General features: G+C 40.5%; 1 protein-coding gene across 3 annotated transcripts in view; it reads left to right on the top strand.

The window, feature by feature from the left end:
• The window catches only part of usp40 (ubiquitin specific peptidase 40), a 136,767-nt gene that overhangs the window by 53,761 nt on the left and 57,741 nt on the right, over positions 1-25,265 (top strand). For 2 of the 3 annotated variants that reach the window (XM_063051643.1, XM_063051646.1), the window contains exons 12-17: positions 239-320; positions 6,127-6,298; positions 11,732-11,816; positions 12,641-12,711; positions 22,353-22,696; positions 23,108-23,246. In XM_063051643.1, coding sequence (XP_062907713.1) covers positions 239-320; positions 6,127-6,298; positions 11,732-11,816; positions 12,641-12,711; positions 22,353-22,696; positions 23,108-23,246 — 893 coding nt within the window. The remainder of the gene's footprint in view (positions 1-238; positions 321-6,126; positions 6,299-11,731; positions 11,817-12,640; positions 12,712-22,352; positions 22,697-23,107; positions 23,247-25,265) is intronic. The other variant, XM_063051645.1, reaches the window with a different exon arrangement.

A 25,265-nucleotide genomic window follows, 5' to 3' on the forward strand; every position in this document is an offset into this window, starting at 1 on the left:
AGATACAGGGCTGTGGATAGATCGAAGAATGGTACAGAGAATTTATCGTAACATGATTTAGTAGCTTTAGAACAGATGACAATTAACCTCCATTTGTGTTGTAAATTGTATAACCTTAGTCACAGCAGCAATGGAAGGGTTGAATGTACTGCTACTGGCTTTTATTAGACTGCGCTGAAATTATATGAACTTTTTTGTTCCTTTGGTAAAACATTGTTTGTTTCATTTGTTTCCATAGCTAGAGGAAATTCAAGGTATAAAGTACCAGCCAACTTGGAGGAGGAGATGGCCAGCTTAGATGCCAGTCTTCAGAAACAAAGGTAATTTCCGTAACACAATTAACAAAATTTGTTCTAAGAGATGACCGTTTGGCATTGTGTGTTTTATATTAGAAGCAATCCAAGAAATGTCAAGAATCAATGATTACAATAGGGATCATTTCAGGAGCCAAAAAAGGTCCAGATGTATGACAAGGCAGAGGGCAGAAAAAAAGCACTGTAAGAGAAATAATGAAGGGGTCCACAGCCTCGAGGTGCCAATAAGCTCAGAATTAAAATAGTGAATTGAACCTTTATATAGTTTGAGTAAAGTGTAGCAAACACATTTCATAACATGGGATATGTTCAAACTAAAGTTAACTATGCTCACACACTTTGCCAGCAAGTCCCTCCTAAAACAGATTTCAGTCATTAGTGAAAGCTTAATGTTCGTGGATGTAGACTAATGTCCTATTTATAGTTTTGTATGTGTGATTTTAAAAAAACCTGAAATTAGTAAAATAATTATGTTGGTTTTATTAGTGATGCTTTACACACTGCTCTTTAGTAGAATCTTGGTAATTAAGATGTTGGAAAAGATTTGTAGCTGGGTTGAGAATGTTGTTGTTGAGTAGCTCGCCAAGCTGGCTCGTTAGCTTGCAGACGTTTCATTACCCAGCTAGGCAACGTCACCAGTGCAACTTCAAATGACATGTTGGTAAATGTTCGTCTTTTATGTGTCCTATGATTAGTCCGTGTGTGTGTGTGTGTGTGTATGGGTATATGTGCCATTTCTATTGGTTACCGATTATGTGATCCGCGATTGGTTTGTTAAAATCCAAGCTACTCAACAACAACAGAATCTTGGTATATTTATCAAATCATTTAACTATAGTTTAAAAACATTTGCTTTGATTCTGTTGAAATCCACTTGCGGCCCTCAAATGATTAACCAATTTGAATGTTTTGGTTGCTAATTGGTTGAAAGCATTGCAATTTAGCCTTTCTTTAGAAAATGAACTGTATTATAATCACAGTAGAATTGTTAATTTTTCAGGTTCTATTTCAAGGGCCACGGATATTTCACAGGTCATTAGAAAATTATTTTTACTTTTTGCTGAAATAGTAGCTTGCTGTCACATTTTGTTAGAAGACAGAAAAATTGTATTTAGGGTTGAGTTACCTATTTTAAAGTATGTTAGTCACTGATTCTTCCCAAGATTTGATACCTGTTTATTGCCTCCTTGTTTATTGAGTTCCATTTTTGACTTCAAATGTGAGGTAAAATTGGGGAGGGAGGAAATTCATTCCAGAGTAAATTGAGCCATTGGTGTTGTTATTTATTTCAAAATCTCCTTGAAATGAAGAAAATTAATGTAGAATTAAAGAAAAACTGCTGTTTTATTAATAAACATAAAGGATTTAAATTATTTTCAGTTCCTTTTGACTGAGATAGCTATATCCACCTTCAAATGGTGATGGATATCTTAGCTTTGGATATAATTGTGACTAAGCAGTTAACATTCTGGAATTATTTCTCAGCAGTATTTGTTATATGGGCTGAGTTTATCACTTTGTAAAGTTGTCTGTAATGCCTACACCCATCAACCTGCACCGGGACCATAGCCCTCCGTACCCCTAACTTCCTTTAAGTGTTGAAATCAAACTTGCATGCACCACTTGCACTGGCAACTCATTCCATACCCTCACAACCCTCTGAGAGAAGTCCCTTAAACTTTTCACCTTTCATCCTTAACTCATGACCTCTAGTTGTAGTCCCACCAAACCTCAGTGGAAAAAGCCTGTTTGCACTTATCCTATCTATACCCCTCATAATTTTGTATACTTTTATCAAATCTCCTCTCAGTCTTCTATGTGCCAAGGAATAAAGTCCTAATCTATTCAATCCTTCTATATAACTTAGGTCCTCTGGACCTGGCAACATCCTTGTGAACTTTCTGTGTTCTTTCAACCTTATTAACATCTTTCCTGTAGGTTAGCGACCAAAACTACACATGATATTCCAAATTAGGCTTCACCAACGTCTTATAAAACATCAACATAACATCCTATCTCCTGTAGTCAGCAATTTGAATTATGAAGGCTTATCTACCTATGCTACCACTTGCAATGAATTATGGATGTGCATTCACAAATCCCATTGTTCTACCACACTCCTTAGTACCTTACCATTCACTGTGTAAGACCTACCCTGGTTCTACAGAAGTGCAACACCTCGCACTTGTCTGCATTAAATTCCATATGCTATCTTGCAGTCCATTTTTACAGCTGGTCCAGATCCTGCTATAAGCCATAATAGTCTTCCTTGCTGTCCATTACTCCCAGTCTTGGTGTCATCTGCAAATTTGACACCACATTACCCACATAATCAACCAGATTATTGAAATAGATGACAAAGAACAACACAGATCCCTGTGGCACTCCACTAGTCAAAGGCCCCCAGTTGGAGAGGCAACCACCTACTACGACCCTCTGGCTTCCCCCATAAAACCAATGTCTAATCCAGATTACTACCTCATCTTGAATACTAAGTGACTGAACCTTTTTGACCAACTTCCCATGCAGGACCTTGTCATGCCTTGCTGATGTCCATGTAGACAACATCCATTGCCTTGCCTTTATCAATGTTTCTGGTAATTTCCTCAAAAAAAACTTAAGATTGGTTGGACACGACCACATACAAAGCCATGCTGACTCTCCTTAATCAATCCATGCCTATCCAAATACTCATTTTGTTACGAGAATACACATAAAATTAAGATGTTTGCTGGCCTGGGCTAGCATCAGTGGCATCAGCAGTTGGTCTGCCACCTGCCCTCAGGGGAAGGAGAGATAAGGAACAATGGAGCAGCGTCTGGAGATGTGTAATGAAGGGATGTGGGAGGGAGAGCTGTCTGGAGCGGCTCCCCCCTTTGAACCCTGAACTGTTTGAAGTGATGGACAGGCGATACCCCAGCAGGGGGATAAAAAGGGACAGGTTCGCTAAGACGGGACACACGCCACCCGAGGTAACGAGACCCTGGAAGCGGTGCGCCTCTCACGAGTGGGTGAGAAGTATCAGACAACGACAAGGGTGGAAAGGTACGATCAGCGGGAACCCGGTGTGTGTCCGCCCTTGCCTGGGTGCCGGGTTCACTGCAGAGGATCGACCGCATCTGGAGGAGGGGTCACAGTCGGTGACCTCAGGTGACATCACCAAGGACCCGCCCAAAAGTTGCTTGTGAGCAATCTCGCTGATCTGTGAGTGAAGCTGTGCTGAATGATGAGTTGTTCTTGTTCTCTCTGTCTCTCTTCCCCCACCTTGTCCATCGCCATGGCAACGATTACTGCGAACTGAACTACTAACTGGACTGAACTTTGAGTCATTTTGAAATTGGTCATTTACCCCTAGACAACGATAGAGCTTGATTGATGCTGTTATCTTAATTCTGTGCACATGTGTGTTTATCATCACTGAACTGTTGCATTTATTATCCTTTCGATTACTGTGTTGCTTGTTTCTTTAATAAAACTTTCTTAGTTCTAGTACTCCAGACTCCAACTGAGTGATCCATTTCTGCTGGTTTGGCAACCCAGTTACGGGGTACGTAACAATTTATACGGTCCCTCAGAATATCTCCCAATAACTTTCCCACCACTGATTTCAGGCTCACAGGTTCATAATTTCATCTTTCAGGGTATAATTATTTATATCCCTGAAGATGAATTCGAATTGTTGGGCTAAATATCAAACATGAGTATGTTCAAATCAAACAAAATGTGCTACTTCCTTCTCCTTTATATTGACATTCCTAGGTTTTTGGTAGAAAAAAAATACACTTGCTGTTTGATTGTCTTTATAAACTATGCTTGATAAATTTCTGCTTGCTAACTCACATTTCCTTATTTTTATGGGACTAGTTGCTCCTTAGTACATAACTTAGAGCAATATCATCTTCAAGTCCAAACTGTATCAAAGTAATCTGAGACTTTGCTCTGAATGGCTAAATCAATTAATTTTAAATTTGTTCAACTACTGGACAGAACATCTTTTATACTTAATATATGGCTCAATATCACTGATGTTAGAACTTGCTTTCAAGTGCTAAATAATATTTATATTGATAGTTTAGTCTACTTAATTTCCACAAAAGAAATTCTTGTTTAAAATTAAGTTTGCATTAGAACAAGTCGCAGGAGTAGGCTATATAACACGAGCTTGCCCCACATTTCTGTAAAATCATGGCTGTTCTCATGGCTTGTACATTTATGATCTTTATTCTCAATTGTTCTAACTCCCTTAGTGTTAAAGTCTACCAGTTTTAACTTGAATCAATTTGATGGCTAAACCTCTGTAGATCTTGAGGTAGCAAATTCCAAAAACTTACACTTGACTGGCAGACCACAGTTTGTGCATCTTCAGAGCAGTGTGTCAGACATGGCTATAAGCAGCAATGGACTGTATTGGCTCCCTTCCTGTTTACCCTGTACACCTCGGATTTTAGATACACACTGAGCCACGTCATCTGCAGACTCAGCAATAGTTGGGTATATAAAGGAAGGATGGGAGGATGAATACTGGGCCCTAGTGGAGGACTTTGTCAAATGCTGCAAGCTGAATCATCTGCAGCTCAACATCAGTTGGACAAAGGAGATGGTGAAGGGCTTTTGGAAGACTAAGCCTGCACTGCTTCCTGTTACTATTGATCGTGAGGACATGGATATGGTGAGAACCTACAGGTCCCTGGGGGTGCACTTGGATGATAGGCTTGAGTGGAGCACCAACACAGAGGCTGTGTACAGGAAGGGCCAGAGTTGCCTCTACTTCCTGTGGAGACTGAGGTCCCTTGGAGTATGGAGGCTTCTCCTTTACGTGTTCTACCAGTCCATTGTCACCAGTACAATCTTCTATGCAGTGGCGTGCTGGGGCAATGGCATCAACACAGGTGATGCCAACAGGCTCAATAAACTGTTTCGAAAGGCTGGCTGTGTTACAGGAGACAAACAGGACTCACTGGAGGTTGTGATAGAACAAAGGACCTTACGAAAAATGCTGGCAATTATGAACAATGTTTCTCACCCTCTGCATGCCACCGCGGCTGAACAGAGGAGCGCTTATGGTAATAGACTAAGACAACTGCGCTGTTCCGAAGAGTGCTATATGAGGTCATTCTTACCCTCGGCCATTAAACTCTACATTGAGTCAACTTGTAGCTGGGCATGTGATGACCCCCTCCTATTAGACTGTTTGAGGTAACTTATTTTTTATTCCTCCTTACTTTTCTAATATTTGTTTATCTGTGTACTTGTAATGCTACAGTGTACTGTAATTTCCTTTGGGATCAATAAAGTATCATCTATCTATTTACCTTAGTGTAAAGAAAAGTTTCTCCTTCTCTTTCCTACTTGGTTGTTCCTTTATCCTTAGGCTTTGCCTCCATTCCCAGGTTCTCCATGTTGCAGAATCACCCAAGATTGCTGGATTTTGTATGTCATCCACATCACTTTGTTCTTAAATACTTTGTTTTGCCACTTTTAACATAAATAATCTTGTTCAAAAAGGAAATGAATTTATTTATCCATTCCTTCCTCTAGTTACTGTCTGGCCTTCAGGATTTTAGTTTTGCTAACAATGTATTTGACTTGACCATTCAATGCTGGTACTTTGGTTTATTTGTAGATCAAGCAAGAATGAACAATCTAGTTCTTAATGTGTGGCACTTTGTTCCTTTGTATAAAATAGATTCAATATGGTTCAAAACAATTTTGACAGGAAGTGATTTATAAAGCAAAACTATCCCATCACTATTTACTTTCTATTTTTTTTTTAAAAAAGCTGTAATAGTTATTTATGCTGTTTCAAATCCAGGGCAGAATTTGATTCTGCAACCAATAACATTGAAGTCCATCTTCACTGGGGTCCCAAGTACAAGTTTGAAACTGGTGCCTTACAGCCTGCTTCCTCCCAGCGGGACAGTGTGTTGACAATAACCATAGACAGGAGAAAAACTATTGGTGATCTCATGCAGACCATTTTCCAGGTGAGTGCACAACATTGGTTAGTGTCAGTGATGTACTGTAAAATATATATATAAAAAAATTATTTCTGGATTATTGTACTTAGACTTGTGGAGCCGAGAAGGTGATATTCAGCCCATTACAACATTGAAGGAGTTCTCTATTTCTTACTCTCTGCTCTTTACCCAATATCCGATTCTCTTTTAGATGTTGGCTTTTCTGTTCTTCCACCGTTCTTCCACCATTCTTTCGGGCATCTCAGCAAGTGATTGCATAAAGAATATTCTTATTTCCCTTGATGGAATTTTTGCCAATTATATTTAAACCATTATTATAGACATGAAATATATAGGAATTAGCAAAACAGGGCTCTTTAAAGAATTCCTTCTATTTTCCTTTTATTTAAATTAAAATCAAAGTATTTGACCCTCTTATTTTACCAAGATAGTTTTGTTAATTGTACAAACAGAAATTTTGCACTGTTATTTAATATTAGTGCCCAGTAAACTTATAACCCAAGAGCACTTAAGGACATTTACTTTATACAATCTAGTACATATATTTAACATAAGGAGTGACACCTCGTATCCATCTGGGTGGTTTCAAACCTGATGATATGAATATCTGTCTTCCAGTATCCACTCCCCCTTTATTGTTTTCCACCACTCTGATGGCCTTCTCACCCCGTCCCCTCACACACCTCATGACCTATCCATCACCTCCTTCTGGTTCCCCATCTCCTTCACTTTACTGTCCTATCAGATTCCTTCTTCCTCAGCCTCTTTTGCCTATTATCTTCCAGCTTCTCATATCATTCCTACCCCCATTACCCACCTTCCCCTCACCTGATCGTACCTATTAACTATCAGTTTGTACTCTTCCCCTCTGCCCTACCTTACTCTGGCTTCTGCCCTGTTCCTTTCCAGTTCTAATGAAGAGTCTCAACCCAAAATGACATCTGTTTATTCCCCTCCCTAGATGCTGCCTGACATGCTGAATTCCTCTAACTTTTTGTGTGTTGCACATGTCTTGGGGTTCATGCAGCATATATTCCATCATTCTGAAGGCTCATGGCTATCATCTATACAAGATGCAAACTCGTATTTTTTGTTCTTAATTTTATCTAAAGCAATCTATCAATTTCTAATATAACTAGTTTGTTCAAAAATAATCAATCAGTTTTTAGCTGTTGAACATAATCTTCAGGATTAGATACAGGCATGAGAGACTTTCCCTCGTGAATTGTCATTGAATGCCTTTTACTGACCCAGCTTGAGCTTTTAACAGTTTATTGACTCGTTCCACATCATGACTCTTCACTCACTGATGTTGAATCTTTGGAATTTGGTGCCTGAGAGAGCTGTGTTGAGTAGTATATTCAAGAGATTGATAGATTTTTAGATATAGAGGAAATCAAAGGATATGCGATTTCTGGAGGAATACAGTGCTGGTTAAAGATCAGTGATTTTATTGAATGGTGGCACAGGTAGAGTAACTAACTGACTGCTTCTATTTATTTCCTTTACTTTCACTATTAATTATGATTCTCTTTTCCATTGACCCTATTATGACTCTGTTAAAAGCTTTCATTCTCTTTAGTTGTCCATTCTACCGAAGCATATTTAGTCTGGTGTCCAAGGTCTTTACGGAAATACTTCTTTGCATTATTTATGTGCTTACTAAGATACAGTGTGGAATAGGTCCTTCCACCCCTTTGAGCTATGCCATCCAGCAATCCCAGGATTGAATCCTAGCCTAATCACGGGATAATTTACAATGACCAATTAACCTACCAACCCGTATGTCTTTGGAGTGTGGGAGGAAACCCACGTGGTTACAGGGAGAGCATACAGACTCCTTACAGGCAGCGGTGGGAAATGAACCTGGGTTGCATTGTGCTAATCACTACGTTACCATGCAGTCCTTGTCTCAATGCATGACCGCTCAGTTATCTTGGCTTTCTCTAAATACTCTTGTTTTAATTATCTTCCACAATGTTAATAAAAATTCACGTATGCATATTTTCACTCACTTCCATGAAGTTTTCTCTTGAAATCCAGTGCAAGTTATAGATTCTTCCTCCTATGCCAGCTCTACAATTTATACTTCAGTGCCTCCCACACATTTTGTACAAACTTGACAGCAATAATCAGAACAGCACTTGAGTGAATTATTAAAAATGTAACCTATCGATTGCTTGAACTGAGAGGAGCATTTTAGATACAGATAAAGAACAAATTATATAAATTCGATATGCTTTCCTCTTGAAAATGCAATAGTGAGTACAAATGTTTACTAAGCAGAGGCTTTGTGGTATAAGGTGTTAAGTGTATGGCAGATTTAGATGTAGCGGTAATGAGGTTAAAATTTAATTAAAATAGGGAACCGGAGATGGCACAAAAGTTGGTAGAAAGATTACTAGAATATGGTTGTAGCCAGTAGATACAACATTGAGATCGGGTGGAACCTAAATGATGAGAAGAAGAAATTGAAACAGTGGGAAGACAGTAACTTGGAATGAAGCCAAAAAGAGAGAGTAAATGAACACCAAATTTTGGGATAAGTCAACTCAAGAAGTCAAAGAGCAGAGTGAGGTATCAGAAGGTGGTGTCACTCGCTGCAGAGTACCCAGGTTGTGCCATTTTATTCATAGTTTTAATGTGCCTGATGGAGTTACAGAATGTTTTGGCCATTGATTTCCCAATGATTTTTTTGTGGGGGAGCCATTGTCTCGCACTAGTGTGGCGCAATTTTATTTACTACTTATTGATCATAACTAAATGGTGTTTTTAATCTTGTTCAACATGACACCGACTGCCTCATTATCTAATCAATTGCAAAAATGCCAGCACAGGCAAGATCTCCACCACTAACCCTACCATAGAGGAAAATGTACTGATAATCATTCACACCTGGTTGGATCCAAAACATTGTGATTGTAAGTTTCTGCCCCAGGAATTTGGTGAAGGAATTTACACTCCATGGCCACTTTGTTAGGTACAGGAGTGGAGCCCAGTGTGCTCTTCTGCTGCTGTAACCCATCTACCTCAAGGTTCAACATGTGCGTTCAAAAATGATTTTCTGTACACCACTGTTGTAACGCCTTCTTGTCAGCTTGAACGAGTCTGGCTATTCTCCTCTGACCTTATTAACAAGGATTTTTTGCCAACAGAACTGCTATTCACTGGTTCTGAAACAACAGGAATTCTGCAGATGCTGGAAATTCAAGCAACACACATAAAAGTTGCTGGTGAATGCAGCAGGCCAGGCAGCATCTCTAGGAAGACTGCACCTCTTCCTAGAGATGCTGCCTGGCCTGCTGCGTTCACCAGCAACTTTTATGTGATTCACTGGTTCTGGTTGTGTTTTTTTTTTGTTTTTCACACCAATCTCTGTAAGATCTAGAAAAAAATCCCAGGAGATCAGCAGTTTCTGAGATGCTCAAACCACCTGTCTGGCACCAACAATCATTCCACGGTCAAAGTCACTTAGATCATATTTCTTCCCTCTTTGCACTGAACAACAACTGAACTTTTTGACCATGCCTGCATGCTTTTTTGTATTGAGTTGCTGCCACGTGATTGACTGAATAGCATTAATGAATGGGTATACAGGTGTACTTAATAAAATGGCCAGTGAATGTATAAGCACAGTTTGAAGTTCTGTAACTACAACCATCTACATGTATGTATTCTTTAGGACTAAGTAGTGTAGAGACTTCCCCCAGTTCTCAGTGATGTAGAACTTGGTCAAGACTAACTTGATCTCAAGTAAGATTCCTCTTAACTAAACTCTGCTGTCTAGTTCTTGTCCACTTCTGGAACACGGGGTCTGGGGCTGGCATATCAGTGAGTTTTTGCCATTTGATTGCATACTGAACTGTATTAACTATCACTTGAGAGGTTAAGCCTAAGCTGATGAGTTGTTAATTGGCTGGATGAAATTTTTATGTGTACCGAAGTCAGGACATCTTTGGGCAATTTTCAAAGTTCAAAGTATGTTTATTATCGGAGTAGGTATACAGAATACGACTCTGAGATTAGTGTTCCCACAGGCAGCAACGAAACACACTATGGAACTCATTCCTAGAAAAACATTCAGTGCACGGAAAAAAGAACAAATTGTGCAAATGGCAAAATGCGAGCAAACAATACATAGAAATCAACATCAAACCTGGAATCCAGGAGTATTCAGTTTCATTTAGTTTAGTTCATCACTGCAAGGCACAGAGCCAGTCTTCACTGAAGCACCCCAGTCCTCACCGACCATCTTGATGAAACTGCTCAAAAACGGGAAAAAAAAGTAACTGGGATCCAGTATCACGTGCAGCATGAACTTCAAAGTCCCCCAAAGTGAGTCTACAGCCGCAAGTCTCGCCAGTGAATCCTTGCAACATGAAACCCAAAACTCTTTTACTTTCCTCTGACAGCATCTAGCAAGAGGGAGAGGAAGATCGGTCAAACACAGACAGATGGCACTGAACACCCAGCCATTCTCCGCTCTCGTCTTTGTCGACCTCAACCTTGACGCCTCAAATGAAGAGGAGCAATGGAGTCAATTATGGTCTCCAAGCTTTCAGGCCGAACTCCCTTGGAGACAGCAAAGCACAAAATCGTTCAATCGGCCCACGAGCACATAATTAAAATATAAATCACAGGTTCCAATCACACGCAGCTTGGTAGCAAAATCATATTTGAAAAAAGTAAAAGAAGTAGTTTTGTGAACTATCTGAAAGACGTCGCCGTTGGTCGCATTGTTTGCCAGCACAGTCTTGAAGCAAGGTAGTTTCAAGTTTTCCACTGTCAGATGGTTGCCAGTGAGGTAGCTGGCTAGAAACAAAGCTGGTACTGGACCAAAAGTCTTCAGTACTAATCCCAGAATGATTTTGGGACAAATGGACAGAATGGGATTGGCTGAGGACCGACATCAGGGTGTGTATAATCAGCTGCCATATTTGTAGTATATTGCCTACTCTTGAGAAACTGTTTTACTGTAAGATGCTTCGGAACCTCTTGAAATTACAAAAAGTGTTCCACAAGTTCACATGTTTCTTCTGCAACACATAAAATTGTGATGAAACTTAGTAGGTCAAGCAGTATCTATACAGAGAAATAAATGTTTCAGTTCCAGACCATTCATCAGGACTCATAAGCTCATAAATTGTGTTTGTGTTTCTTCTTCTGCCCATTTGGCTCAGGCGTTCTTTCATTTACTTGTATTTTGTATCCTCCCATGTTCTCCTTAAAGTATCTGCTCTATTCTCTTGGGCCTGCTAACTCTCTCTCTCTGTTGCTGTTGTTCCCTCTTGCTTGTCCTTTCTTTTAGATGTATCAAAAATCCTAAATGCTCCATGGGATTAATATTCCTCTTTAGAGGTGTAATTGTTAGAAAAAGCAGATAAACCATGTGTAAATAATTACAGCAATTAACATTAACTTAAGTATATCTCATTGCAGCAGTTGGAATTCTGGAATGGCGATATGGTAATAACTCGTGCCAAGCAACTGCCAGCTGGTCTTCATCTTTATGAGACCTTTAAAGGTAAGGATTATATAAGTAAAGATTAAAAAGTGCAAGTTGCCTCCACTGATAACAGCATCTTTCCAAAGCTTACTACTGCCTGTATAGATAATGGGAGGATAACTTGAGGGTGGGGGGAGGAGTGGGTGAAGTGGAGGGGAAGTGTCTTTGGGCCTTTTGAACCACCAGTTATCTTTTGATGGATCCTACAGGTTTAACATTCTTGGAGAAGTTTTGTTAAAAAGGAAAATGGTCTCTATTTTAACTGATTATCTGAATATTCATTCAATCTGAATTCAATTAATTGCTTTCCAGGATATCATAGTTCAATGGTCCCAACATTGTAGCATTAAAAATTTGGTCAACTTTAACAATTTTTACTTTTCCAGATATTTATAGTTAAACTTATGAGGAATCTTTTGGGTTATAATTGTATAATATTACTACTTTCAGCTGACAAATATTACATGTCCATTTCTAATTGTGCTCAAAATATCCTTTGTAATTTTCCATTTTCAGTATAGCTTGACCATGGTGGCATCATGCAAACAAGACCAGTAAAGCTGTAGTGCCACAGCACCTTCATAAAAATGCTGCTTTACGAGTGGAACTGTAGTCTTATGTGGGTTTCTTAAATCCTGTAGATTAGGTCAAAAGAAAGTAAAATAATATTTTTTCAGCATTCTTAATGAGCAAATAAATGTAAAAAATTATTTTCAATGGTTGCCTTTTCAAATCTGTACTCAGAACAATTTCCACAGTTGCTGTCCTACCACCATTCATGGCTGATCAGTTTTAATTATATTCAAAGTACTGACTGCACTTTTCCTCCCTTCTCAACCCAGAGGATCATATCTCTCTGTACAGTTTGGGCATTACAGATGGAACAACTCTTTTTGTATGGAGTGGTAACAAGGTAATAAGCAATCAATTTTTCTTGTGATTAGATTAATTTTCCCATTCTGTACTTTGTCAACTTTGTTTTGCGCTCATGAAGGTGTGAAGGTTGTTACTGCTGGAGAAGGATTACTTTTTCTATTTTGGTTGCCATGTTTCAACATCAGATATTGAATAGTTTAATACTGGTTCAATAACATGATTCAATAAAGCACTGGTGTTTCTTCATGCTGTATATTCGGTGCCCATTTTATGCATGTAATGTTGCCAGTTTGGTGTTGAATTCTGGAAAACTTCGTCTGATAGTTGGGTCTTAACTCATTTCCTAAAATTTTTTTTAAGGTTTGTCTCATCATTTTGGAGTGGAGATCTAGGGGGTTGGGAATACTCAAGTGAGCAAGGTTCGGTGGAGGGACAGGGTTAAATCCGACACCTGGAAATTCCATCAGGCTGGAATTTAGAAGAACGGGGGGGGGGGGGTGACCTAATTGAAACCAATCGAATGGTGAAAGGCCTTGATAGAGTGGATGTGGAGAGGACGTTTCCTATGGTGGGAGTGTCTCTAAGAGTAGAGAACGCAGCCCCACAATAGGGAAGTGTCCTTTTAGAATGGCGATGAGGAGGAATTTCTTTAGCCAGAGAGTGGTGAATCTGTGGAATTTGTTGCCACAGGCAGCTCTGATGGCATACTTAAGGCAGAGGTTGGTAGATTCTTGATTGATCAGGGCATGAGGGAAGGGTGGGGGAGGGAAGGCAGGAAAATGGGGCTGAGAGGAAAAAATGAATTGGCCATGGTGAAATGGCAGAGCAGACTGGATGGTCCAAATGGCCTAATTCTGCTTCTGCATCTTATGGTCTTGTGGAATAAAGAGTTCAGAGGTTAACATAAATTTTTATCAATGTTTTGGGCCAGGACTCTTCATCAGGATGTCTTGGCCTGAAATGTCGACTGTTTACTCTTTTCCGTAGATGCTGTCTGGCCTGCTGAGTTTCTCCAGCATTTTGTGTGTATTATTTTGATTTCCAGTATCTGCAGATTTTCTCTTGTTTGTGATAAATTTTCCATATTGTGCCAGTTCTCCCTGTCACCCGACCTTGTACGTTCAGTTGACTGAATGTGATAATTCTAGGTGTGGATGTCTTCATGATCATGCTGAACTGGAGGTACAGGAAGGGCAAGAGAGCATATAGTCTGTCAAGTGTCTTATGTTGAGTTAGTCAGGCTGAGCCCTAATTTCATTGACCTTCCTGAGATCTATTCATCTTAATAAACATCTAAACCTACTTAAAAATATTTTTACCTGGGGACTACCGCTATCTTTGAAAAAAGGGGCACTTGGGTTTCCCTTCCTCTGTCACTGATGCTGCCCTTACCTGTGTCTCCTCCATTTCCTGGATATCTGCGCTCACCCCATCTTCCCTCCACCTCAACAGCGATAGAATTCCTCTTGTCCATGTATACCACCTCGTGAGCTTCTGAACCCAACACATCATTCTCTGCAACTTCCACCATCTGCAGCGGGATCCTACTACCAAATACATTTTTACTTCCCATCTACTCTCCACTTTCCGCAGGAATTGCTCCCTCTGTGATTCCCTTGTCCATTCCTCCCTCTCACTACTCTACATCCAGGCACTTATCCCTGCAAGAGAAAGAAATGCTACACCTGTCCATTCATCTTCTCCTGCAGCTCCATTCAGGGCCCCTGCCCCAAACAGTCCTTCCAGGTGAGGTAACAGTTCACCTGCGAATCTGTTGGGGTCATATACAGTATCTGATGCTCCCAATGCGGCCTCCTAACACTTTGTGAAGCACCTCCACTCTATCTGCAAAAATCAGAATTGCCTAGTGCCCAAACATTTTAATTCCTATCCCCATTCCTGTTCTCATATGTCAGTCCATGGTCTCCTCTTCTGCCATGATAAGGCCACTCTCAGGGTGGAGGAGAACACCTTATATTTGCTCTACGTAGCCTCAACCTGATGGCGTGAACATCGATTTCTCCTGGTAATTTTTTTTCTGTTTTTCCTTCCCCTTCCCTCTTCATCTATTCCCCTCTCTGGCTTCGTACCCCTTCTCCTCACCTGCTTATCACTTCCCCCTGATGCCCCTCTTCCTTCCCTTTATCCCATAGACCATTCTTCTCTCCTATTAGATTCCTCCTTCTCTTGACTTTGCCTTTTCCACCTATCACCTCCCACCTTCTTACTTCATGCTCCTCTTCCACCCACTTGGCTTCACCTATTACCTTCTAGTTTGCCCTCCTTCTCCTCCTCCCCCTACCCCTACATTTTCATTCTGGCACCTCTCCTCTTCCTTTCTAGTCCTGATGAAGGGTCTGAGCCTGAAATGTCAACTGTGTATTTATTGCCATAGATGCTGCCTGACCTGCTGAGTTCCTTCAGCATTTAGTGTGTGTTGCTCTGGTCTTCCAGCATCTGCAGAATCTCTTGTGTTTATCTCTGGCAAGGTCATCACAAATTACGAATGTGCCCTCTCTGGTCTTTTCTGATTTGAACAAATAGATACTTGCCCCTTATTTTCCCTCTTCTGAATTTCCCTTCCTCCATATGGAATAATCTTGTGATAAATAAGCCTAACTAAAACTAGTGGCATAATCTCTCTGAAACCATACAAGTATTTTGTGGGAGCAATTAAGATTATCACGCTGTAATTTGAAGCATTAGACCTCTTTTGACAGTACACTGTACATGGCTATAAATTATCATGTAGACCATCTCCCGTCAAGATGGCACCAGCGAACAACGATTCCTCAGGTGACATCTTCCAGATGGTCAATCATTTCAGTTTTTCTATATATCCGATTTATTCTTTTTATCTTAATTTTGTTTTTGAAACTGTTGGAGCCTGTGACATACAGTCTGTAGTTTGATCAAGTGAGCTTGGGATATGCTGTCCCTGAGAAAACTCCAGGGGAGAGAAATGTGAGAGTGAGCTACCATGAGGAGAAGCTCAGATATGAGACAAGGGGCCATGATTGACTACATTTCTCGCCGATTAAAACATCGTGGAAGATTGTATCTATTATTTGGCTCTAATTTTGTTTCTGTTCTAGAATTCTCTGAGAGGAAATTGTTTCAATAAGTACATTTAATGTCAGAGAAATGTATACAGTATACACCCTGAAATTCTTTTTCTTCACAAGCCTCCATGAAAACAGACGAGTGCCACAAAGAATGAATAACTATTAAATGTTAGAACCCCAAAGCCCTCCCCCAACTCCCCCACCCACGCACAAGCAGCAGCAAGGCAACAAAACCCCCACAAGAGCAAAAAAGCATCAACACTCCCCACCAAGCACTCAAGCGTGCAACAAAGCATCAATAAAGACACCGACTTGCAGTTCCCAAAGACTACTTGTTCACCCGGTATTTGACATACCACAGGCTCTCTCTCCCTAATAAGGGAGAAAGGGATGTTCCCATTTCACAGTGAGAAAGGAGACATGACAAACAACTCGCTGATTTATGGAGATATAAGCCTGTTGCGTCGCTTTTTCCGAGCACTGTGCCTCTGGGCACACAGCCAACAGCAAGCCCACTGTTTACGATCTTCCTTGTTCTCCCATGACGCATCAGTCATCGGCAGCAGCACTAGCCTTGCATCCACCCGCCTCCAGAGCCACGAAAATCCGGCGTCCTGAAGGTGTGGTAGTCTTCTAGGGAAGGGAAACGTCAACTCAGACTATGAGAGGCCTGCGTCGGGCATTTTCATGCCTTACAATGCGCAAGTTGGAAGTCTTCTAGGCCGTGTCCTTAGCATATTGAAAAGCAGCCAGTCACGAGGCCCTGAGAACAGGTCTCATTCCTGCAAAGAATCAAAGTCAGAGTGCAACTCCAGATTAGGGTCTTCAAAAGAACCTTGAAAGGGAAAAAAAAGAGATATCAAAGATAGATAAAGCTGTTTCCATAGATGCAAGCAAAGGAGTTACCGTTTAGTGCCGTCATCACTCAGCCTCTTTCTTGGCCTGCTTCTTTGTAGTTTCTTTTAAAGTTTTCTTGTACTTCTCTATATTCTCATATTTCAAGTGCTCTCTGCTTATAGATATTTATGTCTGGCTCCTCTTCGATGACTTCAGCTTCCCTGATAATGATTGGCACTTCCTTTATGCAAGAAGTTTAGATGGGTCAGAATTTGTTAGGCGTGTCCAAAAAAGGTTTCTTACACAATTCGTGGACAGGGCGACTAGAGAGAAGAGGCCATACTAGGCAATGAACCTGGTCAGGTGACAGATCTCTCAGTGGGTAAGCATTTCAAAGACCGTGACCAAAACTTCCCTGACCTTTAGTATAGCCTTAGACAAGGAAAGGAGCAGATTGTATGGGAAAATATTTAATTGGGCGAGATGTAGTTATGACGCTATTATGCAGGAACTTAGGAGCATAAATTGGGAGCAGATGTTCTCAAGGGAATGTACAACAAAACATGGAGGTTATTTAGGAGCACTTGAATGGGATTCTGGATAGGTTTGTCCAATTGAGCCAGGGAAAAGAGGAAGGAACTATGGGTGACAAGAAAGGTGGTATATGTAGTCAGAAAGAAGGAAGCATGCTTAAAGTTTAGGACAAAGATCAGACAGGGCTCCTGAACGATGTGACATAGCCAGGAAGGAGCTTAAGCAGGGACTTAGGAGAGCTAGAAGAGGTTATGACATGACCTTTGTGAGTAGCAATAGGGAATACCTCGAGGCATTCTACATGACTGAAAAACAAAATGACTAAAGTGAGGGTAGGACTTATCAGGAATAAAACAGAAAACATGCCTGGAGATGGGGGAGGTCATTAATGAATACTTTGCTTCAGTATTCACTAGTGGGAGAGACTTGATGAATGTGAGGACAGTATAGAACAGACTATTCTGCTGGCACGTGTCAACGTTAAGAAAGGGGATGTGCTTGAACTTTTGAAAAACATTTGGATAGATAAGTCCCCAGCACTGATTGGATGAACAGTGAGATCTTGGGGTCCACGTCCAAAGATCCATCAAGGTTGCCACACAAGTTAAGTTGTATGGTGTGTTGGCCTTCGTTAGTCGGAGATTGGGCTCAAGAGCTGTGAGGTAATTTTGCAGTTCTCTAAAACTCTGGTTGGACCACACTTGGAGTAATTTGTTCACTTTTAGTTGCCTCATTATATGAAGGATGTGGAAACTTTAGAATGCAGAGGAAATTTACCAAGATACTGCTTGGACTAGTCTTATGAGGATAGATTGAACTAGGTAGGTAGAGCAAAGGGGGATGAGAAGTGAGTTGATAGAGGTGTACAAGATGATAAGAGGTATGGATAGAGTGGACAGCCAGCATCTTTTTCCCAGGGCGGAATGGCTAATATAAGGGGAAATAATGAGAGGTGGGTGCATGGAATGCCCTGCCAGGGGTGGTGATAGAGGCAGATACATTGGGGCATTTAAAAACTCTGTGATAGAGCAAGAGAGTCACATTATCACAGAGAGAGAAACTATAGGGGGGGATGTCAGAAATAGATTTTTTTTTCACACAGTGGTGAGTATGTGGAATGCACTGCCAGTGCTGGTAATTGGAGTGCATACATTAGGGAGAGTCAAGGAGACTCTTAGATAGCCACAAGGATGAAATAAAAATGAGTTGTTTTGTGGGAGAGAAGCCTTAAATTATCTTGGAATAGGTTCAAAGATTAATAGAACATAGTGGGCTGAAGGGCCTGTTCTGTGTTCTTTTATCTTCTGTCTATATGTAGATTCGTCCTCTGTCTATTTTTTTTCTGTTCGCTGAACTCCCCCCTCTCCACCCCATCCCCACTATCTTCATTGTCACTTGCCCATTCACTTCAGAGTCTCCTAAAATTCTATTAGTGGCCTTTTCAACTGCCATGATACCTCACATTGCCATAATCCTCAAACACTGACAATGGTCAGCATTCATATTTATTCTTACTGAATATAGTGATTATACCCAGTGTTACTGGTTGACACTAATCTTTGCATAAATCACAATTATCCATTATCTTAAAGAAAATGTCTCTTTTTTGTTGTGAATAAATTTGAGTAATTTCCTCGAGTTACTCAAAATGTTCTCAAATTCTTAACAGTTCTTTTGCCATATGGTGGTGAATGCAATTTAATCTACTGTCTAAACTGAAAGCATTTCATAGTATTGTTCACAAATACTGTCTGATTAGGAAAGAAAAATTGGGCATTTTGCATTTTGACAGTCTCAATACCATAAAAAATAGGAGGAGAATTAAGCCAATTGGACCAGCGAGTCTGCCCTGCCATTTCATCATGGCTCATTTATTATCATTCTCCTGTCTTCTCCATGTAACATTTGATGCCCTGACTAATTAAGAATGTATCAACCTCAGTTTTAAGCATTCTCTATAACTTTGCCTCTACAGCTGTCCATGGCAATGAATTCCACAGATTCTCCTCCCTCTGGCTAAAGAAATTCCTCCTCATCTCTGTTCTAAATGGATGTCCCTCTATAGTGAGGCTGTGCCTGCTAGTCCTAGACTCACCCACTATAGGAAATATCCTCCCCACATCCACACTACACAGACCTTTTACTATTCAATAGGTTTCAATGAGATCCCCCTCATTCTTCTAAACTCCTGCGAATACAGGCCCAGAGCCATCAAACACTCCTCATACGTTAACTCTTTCATTCCAAGAATCATTCGCATGAACCTCCTCCTGACCCTCTCCAATAGCAGCACATCTTTTTTAAGATGAGGTGTCCAAAACTGTTCACAATACTGCCAAGTGCGGTCTGAACAATGCCTTATAAAACATCAGTATTACATCCTTGCTTTTATATTTGCCTTCCTTACCACCGACTCAGCCTGCTAGTTAACCTTTGGGGAATCCTGCACAGGGATTCCCAAGTTCCTTTGCACCTCTGATTTTTGAATTTTCTGCCCATTTAGAAAATAGTCTGCACCTTTATTCCTTCTACCAAAATGCATGACCATACCCTTACCTACACTATATTCCATCTGCCACTTTTTGTCCATTCTTCCAATATGTTCAAGTCCTTCTGCAGACTACCTTCTTCCTCAACACTAACTGCCCCTATTTTTGTATCATCTGCAAACTTGGCCACAAAGCCATCAATTATGTAATCACAATCATTGACATATAACGTAAAAAGAAGCGGTCCCAACATTGACCCCTGCGGAACGTACTAGTCACGGCAGCCAACCAGAAAAGGCCCTCTTTATTCCTACTGTTTGCCTCCTGTCAGTCAGTCAAACTTCTAACCATGCTAGTATCCTTTGTCCATCTTGCTTGTTATTTTCTTAAGATTTCCAACAGATTCGTCAGGCATGATAGCCCCCTTAAGGAAACCATGCTGTCTTTGGTCTTTTTATATCATGTGCCTCCAAGTACCCCAAAACCACATCCTTAGTAATGGACTCCCAACTTCCTAAACACTAAAATTAGGCTAACTGGCCTGTAATTAATTTTCTTTTGCCTTCATCCCTTCTTAAAGTCTACAATTTTCCAATCTTCCAAAACCATTCCAAATTCTAGTGATTCTTGAAAGATCATTACTAATGCATGCACATCTCTTCAGCTATGTCTTTCAGAACCCTGATGCCTGCTCCACCTGGTTCAGGCCTACTTTCAGACCTTTCAGTTTCCCAAACACTTTCTCCTTAGTAATAGCAGCAACACTTACTTCTGCCTCCTGACACTCTTGAATTTCTGGCATACTGCTAGTGTCTTTCACAGTGAACACTGAATCAAAATGCTTATTAAAGATTGTCCTCTATTTCTTTGCCCTCCACTACTACCTCTCCAGTGTTATTTTCCAGCTGTCCAATATCCACCCTCACTTCTCTGTTACTCTTTATGTATTTGAAAAAACAATATTATATATTTGATGGTTTTTAAGTACATCCCTAAACAACTTGTGACTCAGTCTGAGTCGCATGGAAACTGCTGGAGTGTGGGGTGGACATGTGGACCTGTTTGTGGTGTTTCATAGGGGATGGGGAATACTCAATGAAATATATCTATTGGTCAAGATACTCTAACATCTCCCCTACCATTTTAGGTTGTGCTGTGAAATCTCATATAGGCCTGTACAATAGGGCAAAAGTAGTGACTGTTCAAACATCTGTTCTGAAAACTTCCTCTGACAGAATAGAATTCCCTTGAATCTTTAGAATCTACAACTTGCCAAGTATAATTGTTGAACCAATGCTGACACCTAGAGTATAGTTGTAGAACTAGTTTCTTATTTGGTCTGTTTCTTTAGATTTATTACTCTTTAGAGACTGGTTCAGGTAATTGTAGCCGAGAGATAAACATACATTTTTAAATGGCTTGTAGATTTCAGTATGCAGCATCTTAGTATGTATTTGTTGTGCATTTACTCTCAGGACTCAGCTTGTGCATTTGACATGCATGTATGTATTTGGGTGTTGTTAATATTTAAAGGATCTGGCACTAAACAAGTTACTGGTTACCGTGCAATTATTCCCTGCTGTGAATATTTCCATTTTTACAGTCTGTTGTGTTGTTTTGCTCATCTGTTTGTTTCATTTCTCCTTTAACTTGTGGATCTGTTGCTTCTCTATCCTTTGGGTTGCTAATGCTTTTCTGCATACATATAGGTTGGTGTTGTTGTGAATAGTGTAGAGGATTGTCGAAGATTGCAGAGGGACATTGATAGGATGCAGAAGTGGGCTGAGAAGTGGCAGATGGAGTTCAACCTGGAGAAGTGTGAGGTGGTACACTTTGGAAGGGCAAACTCCAAGGCAGAGTACTAAGTAAATAGCAGTATACTTGGTAGTGTGGAGGAGCAGAGGGATCTGGGGGTACATGTCCACAGATCCTTGAAAGTTGCCTCACAGGTAGATAGGGTAGTTAAGAAAGCTTATGGGGTATTAGCTTTCATAAATTGAGGGATAGAGTTTGAGTCGCGAGGTAATAATGAAGCTCTATAGAACTCTGGTTAGGCCATACTTGGAGTACTCTGTCCAGTTCTGGTTGCCTCACTATAGGAAGGATGTGGAAGCATTGGAAAGGGTACAGAGGAGATTTACCAGGATGCTGCCTGGTTTAGAGAGTATGGATTATGATCAGAGATTAAGGGAGCTAGGGCTTTACTCTTTAGAGAGAAGGAGGATGAGAGGAGACATGATAGAGGAATACAAGATATTAAGAGGAATGGGTAGAGTGGACAGCCAGTGCCTCTCCCCCAGGGCACCACTGCTCAATACAAGAGGATATGGCTTTAAGGTAAGGGGTGGGAAGTTCAAGGGGGATATTAGAGGAAGGTTTTTTACTCAGAGAGTGGTTGGTGCGTGGAATGCACTGCCTGGGTCAGTGGTGGAGGCAGATACACTAGTGAAGCTTAAGAGACTACTAGACATGTATATGGAGGGATTTCAGGTGGGGGGTTATATGGAAGGCAGGGTTTGAGGGTCAGCACAACATTGTGGGCCGAAGGGCCTGTACTGCGCTGTACTGTTCTATGTTCTAATATCTTTGATACAGTTTACATCAGAAGTAAAAGGATTGCAGATCTATAGTTCAACTTAAATGCCATCAAGATGGAGATAACCTATGTATAGAAATTACAGATTTTGCTTATGTAATCATGTAATTTAGAGGCTTAATGTTATTGTATGTTTTGTTAACTATTCTGTTGCCAGGTTGGTGGTGTAAAGATACAAACGGGTGAGGAGTTTGAGCCGTTACTACTTAAAATACTGTATCCCAGAATGAGGCGTAAATCAGAAACTGAAACCATACACTACAACGAGACACAAAAGGTGTTCACCCGGAACACATTGCTCAGTTCAGTTCGAGAAGCTCTTGCCTTATCAACAGGAATTTCTCCAGAGGAGTTAACTCTTTTTTATAAGAGATTGGAGAATGAAATGTCCTCAAATTGGGTTGCGTATGCCAGTGAAGATGCACACAAAACCCTAGCAGAATTAAAACTTAAGGATGGCGATTCCGTGTTAGCAACAGACCAGAAATACTATGACCTGAGGTAAGAATTTAAAGCAATTTATATCAGTGCTAAAGACTTACCAAATTTTTTTCTAGAGCCTTAAACTATTGGAGAAAAATATTGACAGTTCCATTTGCATTACTCCCTGAAAATGCTAAAGGAATTAAGTGATCAGTCTCTATTAGATGTTAATCCATTATCCTAAGCTCCCAAGTGTGGTTTTGCCAGATTCTTATTTGATAGAAGTTTGAAAATTTGGTCCTTGCAATAGCATTTTTGAAAGTAACATTAAATAAAATCCAAGTTCTTCCTCTGCATGTGGAAAATAAACTATTGGAAATACTAAAATATGAGTAAAATCTGTGCTTTCATCAAGAAAAGAAAAACAACTGCAATTGATTCCTTGTTTGTAATTCAAGTAAATCACCTTGTATTTAATGGCTTTCACAGTGTTCCCTGTCCCAATGATATCCTTGTAAATGTAGCACCACAGACTGATCGCAGCTGGCTACAGATCAAGAATTACTGTGGTGAAGGATTGTCACAATCTGCAGGGGCAGTGGTGACTGTTGCAGTTACTATGGAGATGGTGAGTAGTTTTGTGTGTTATTTAAAAGATAATGCATGCCATTATTAAAATTCACAACTGCTTAGATCCTGTACTTGGGTGGCACAGTATTGCAGCAGTTAGCGTAACACTTTACAATTCCACCGATCAGTGATCAGGGTTCAGTTGCCACCACTCTCTTACTATCTGTACGGAGTTTGTATGTTCTTTCCATGACTCCATGGGTTTCCTCCAGGTACTCTGGTTTCCTCCCACGGTCCAGAAATGGGTTAGCTAATTGTGGGCATGTTTTGATGGCATTGGAAGCAAGGTGACACCTGCCGGCTGCCCCCAGCACATCCTCGGATTGTGTTGTTCACCAATGCAATCGATGTATTTCACTGTAGGTTTCGAGTACATGTGACAAATAATTCTTTAAGATCTTTATTCTCTGAAAAATAAATGGTTTATAACAGTTACTGCTGTCACAGAGGGTGAGTCATTTAAGGTTGGGAGTACTGTCATCAATTCCATTTCATTCTCTCCTCCCTCATTGCCTTTCAGAACTGTGATGGGGGTGAGCCATATTTTTGAAATTATGCTATCTTTGTAAAGAAATTTCCATGTTGATATTAAGTGGCAAATTCTAAGCCTTTGGTCTAGCTATAATGACAGAGTGGAGATGTATACCCTTGGTATATGACTTGGAGGGGAATTTGTTGCCTTCACATGCTCTTCCAGTGGACCTTCTAGTTGGTAGAAATATTGGGTTTATGGTCGATGATATGATTAGATAAAAATTCTGATTAAAAGCAGATTGAGGATTGAAATGTGTGATGTCATGAGGGCTGTTATGAAGTCAGTACAATGGGCTACTTCTGGCTCTTGCATATTTTACGTCATCTGCTACAGTGAAAAATTGGATTAAAGAAACAGTCAATCTGAAATGTGAAACCAAAACAGCAAATGTGGAAGCACTGGGCAGGCCAAGCAGCATCAATGGAGAGGAAAAACTGGACCTGAAACTGGCAAGTAGCTAATGCTTTGGCTGTACAGTATGTAAGATTGAAAATCAAGTATGTCCAGGTTATGATAGCCCAGCAACTTAGCACTGGTGCTAGGAAAAGCAGTGGAGACTACAAGGAGTAAATAAGAAATGAAACAAAGCAATAGGTAGAATAATGTGAAAGTGAATATAATAAAATGTAATAATAATTTCTGAATTTAAAAGGCAGTTTAAAAGTATTCAAAAAGGGAATACCTGTAACCTCACAAATCTTTTTCCGAATTAATATTATTCTCACTAAGAATATGATTTACTTCAGTTTAATAATCTTGTTTGAATCAAATATCTGGAAGTTTTCAATTTCATTTTTATAAAGATCGCTTGGCCTGAAACGTCGACTGTATCTCTTCCTAGAGATGCTGCCTGACCTGCTGCGTTCACCAGCAACTTTGATGTGTGTTGCTTGGACTTCTCTACACTATTTTCCATCTGCCATTTATTTGCCCATTCTCCAAATCTGTCAAATCCTTTTGCAGAGCCCCAGCAACAACCTCTGTGGAACAGCACTGATCAACAGCAGACAACCAGAAAAGGCCCCCTTTATTCCCACTCTTTGCCTTCAGCCAGTCAGGCAATCTTCTGTACTCTCAGGGCTGCTATACTTGGTGCAGCTGTGGCCTGTTCTTTGCTCCCCCGCCTCAGTAATCACCTCAACTGCCTTCCAGTTCATCTGGGGTCCAGGAAGGATCGAGTCCAACAGGTTACAATACACAAGTCCCCATAGAATGAAGGCAGAAGTGGGTCTAATGTTTCCCTCATCCTGATGACCACCTTTGTGAGTGGTTTTATCAGGCTGTGTACGGATCCAAAGTGCATGCACACCAAGTGTCACTGTGTACTGAAGTTCTACCTATCCCTAATGTTGCAGAGGATAGTCTGGTCCTGTTACCATGCAATGTCCTATTTAGTTAAATGTTGCCGCACCACCCGTCATTTGTGGAAAAGTTCTACCAAGAAAGCACCTTTGACCACAGGTCCAGCAGAGAAAGTCTTGC

This window comes from Mobula hypostoma, chromosome 6, assembly GCF_963921235.1.
Source record: "Mobula hypostoma chromosome 6, sMobHyp1.1, whole genome shotgun sequence".
Taxonomy (NCBI): domain Eukaryota; kingdom Metazoa; phylum Chordata; class Chondrichthyes; order Myliobatiformes; family Myliobatidae; genus Mobula; species Mobula hypostoma.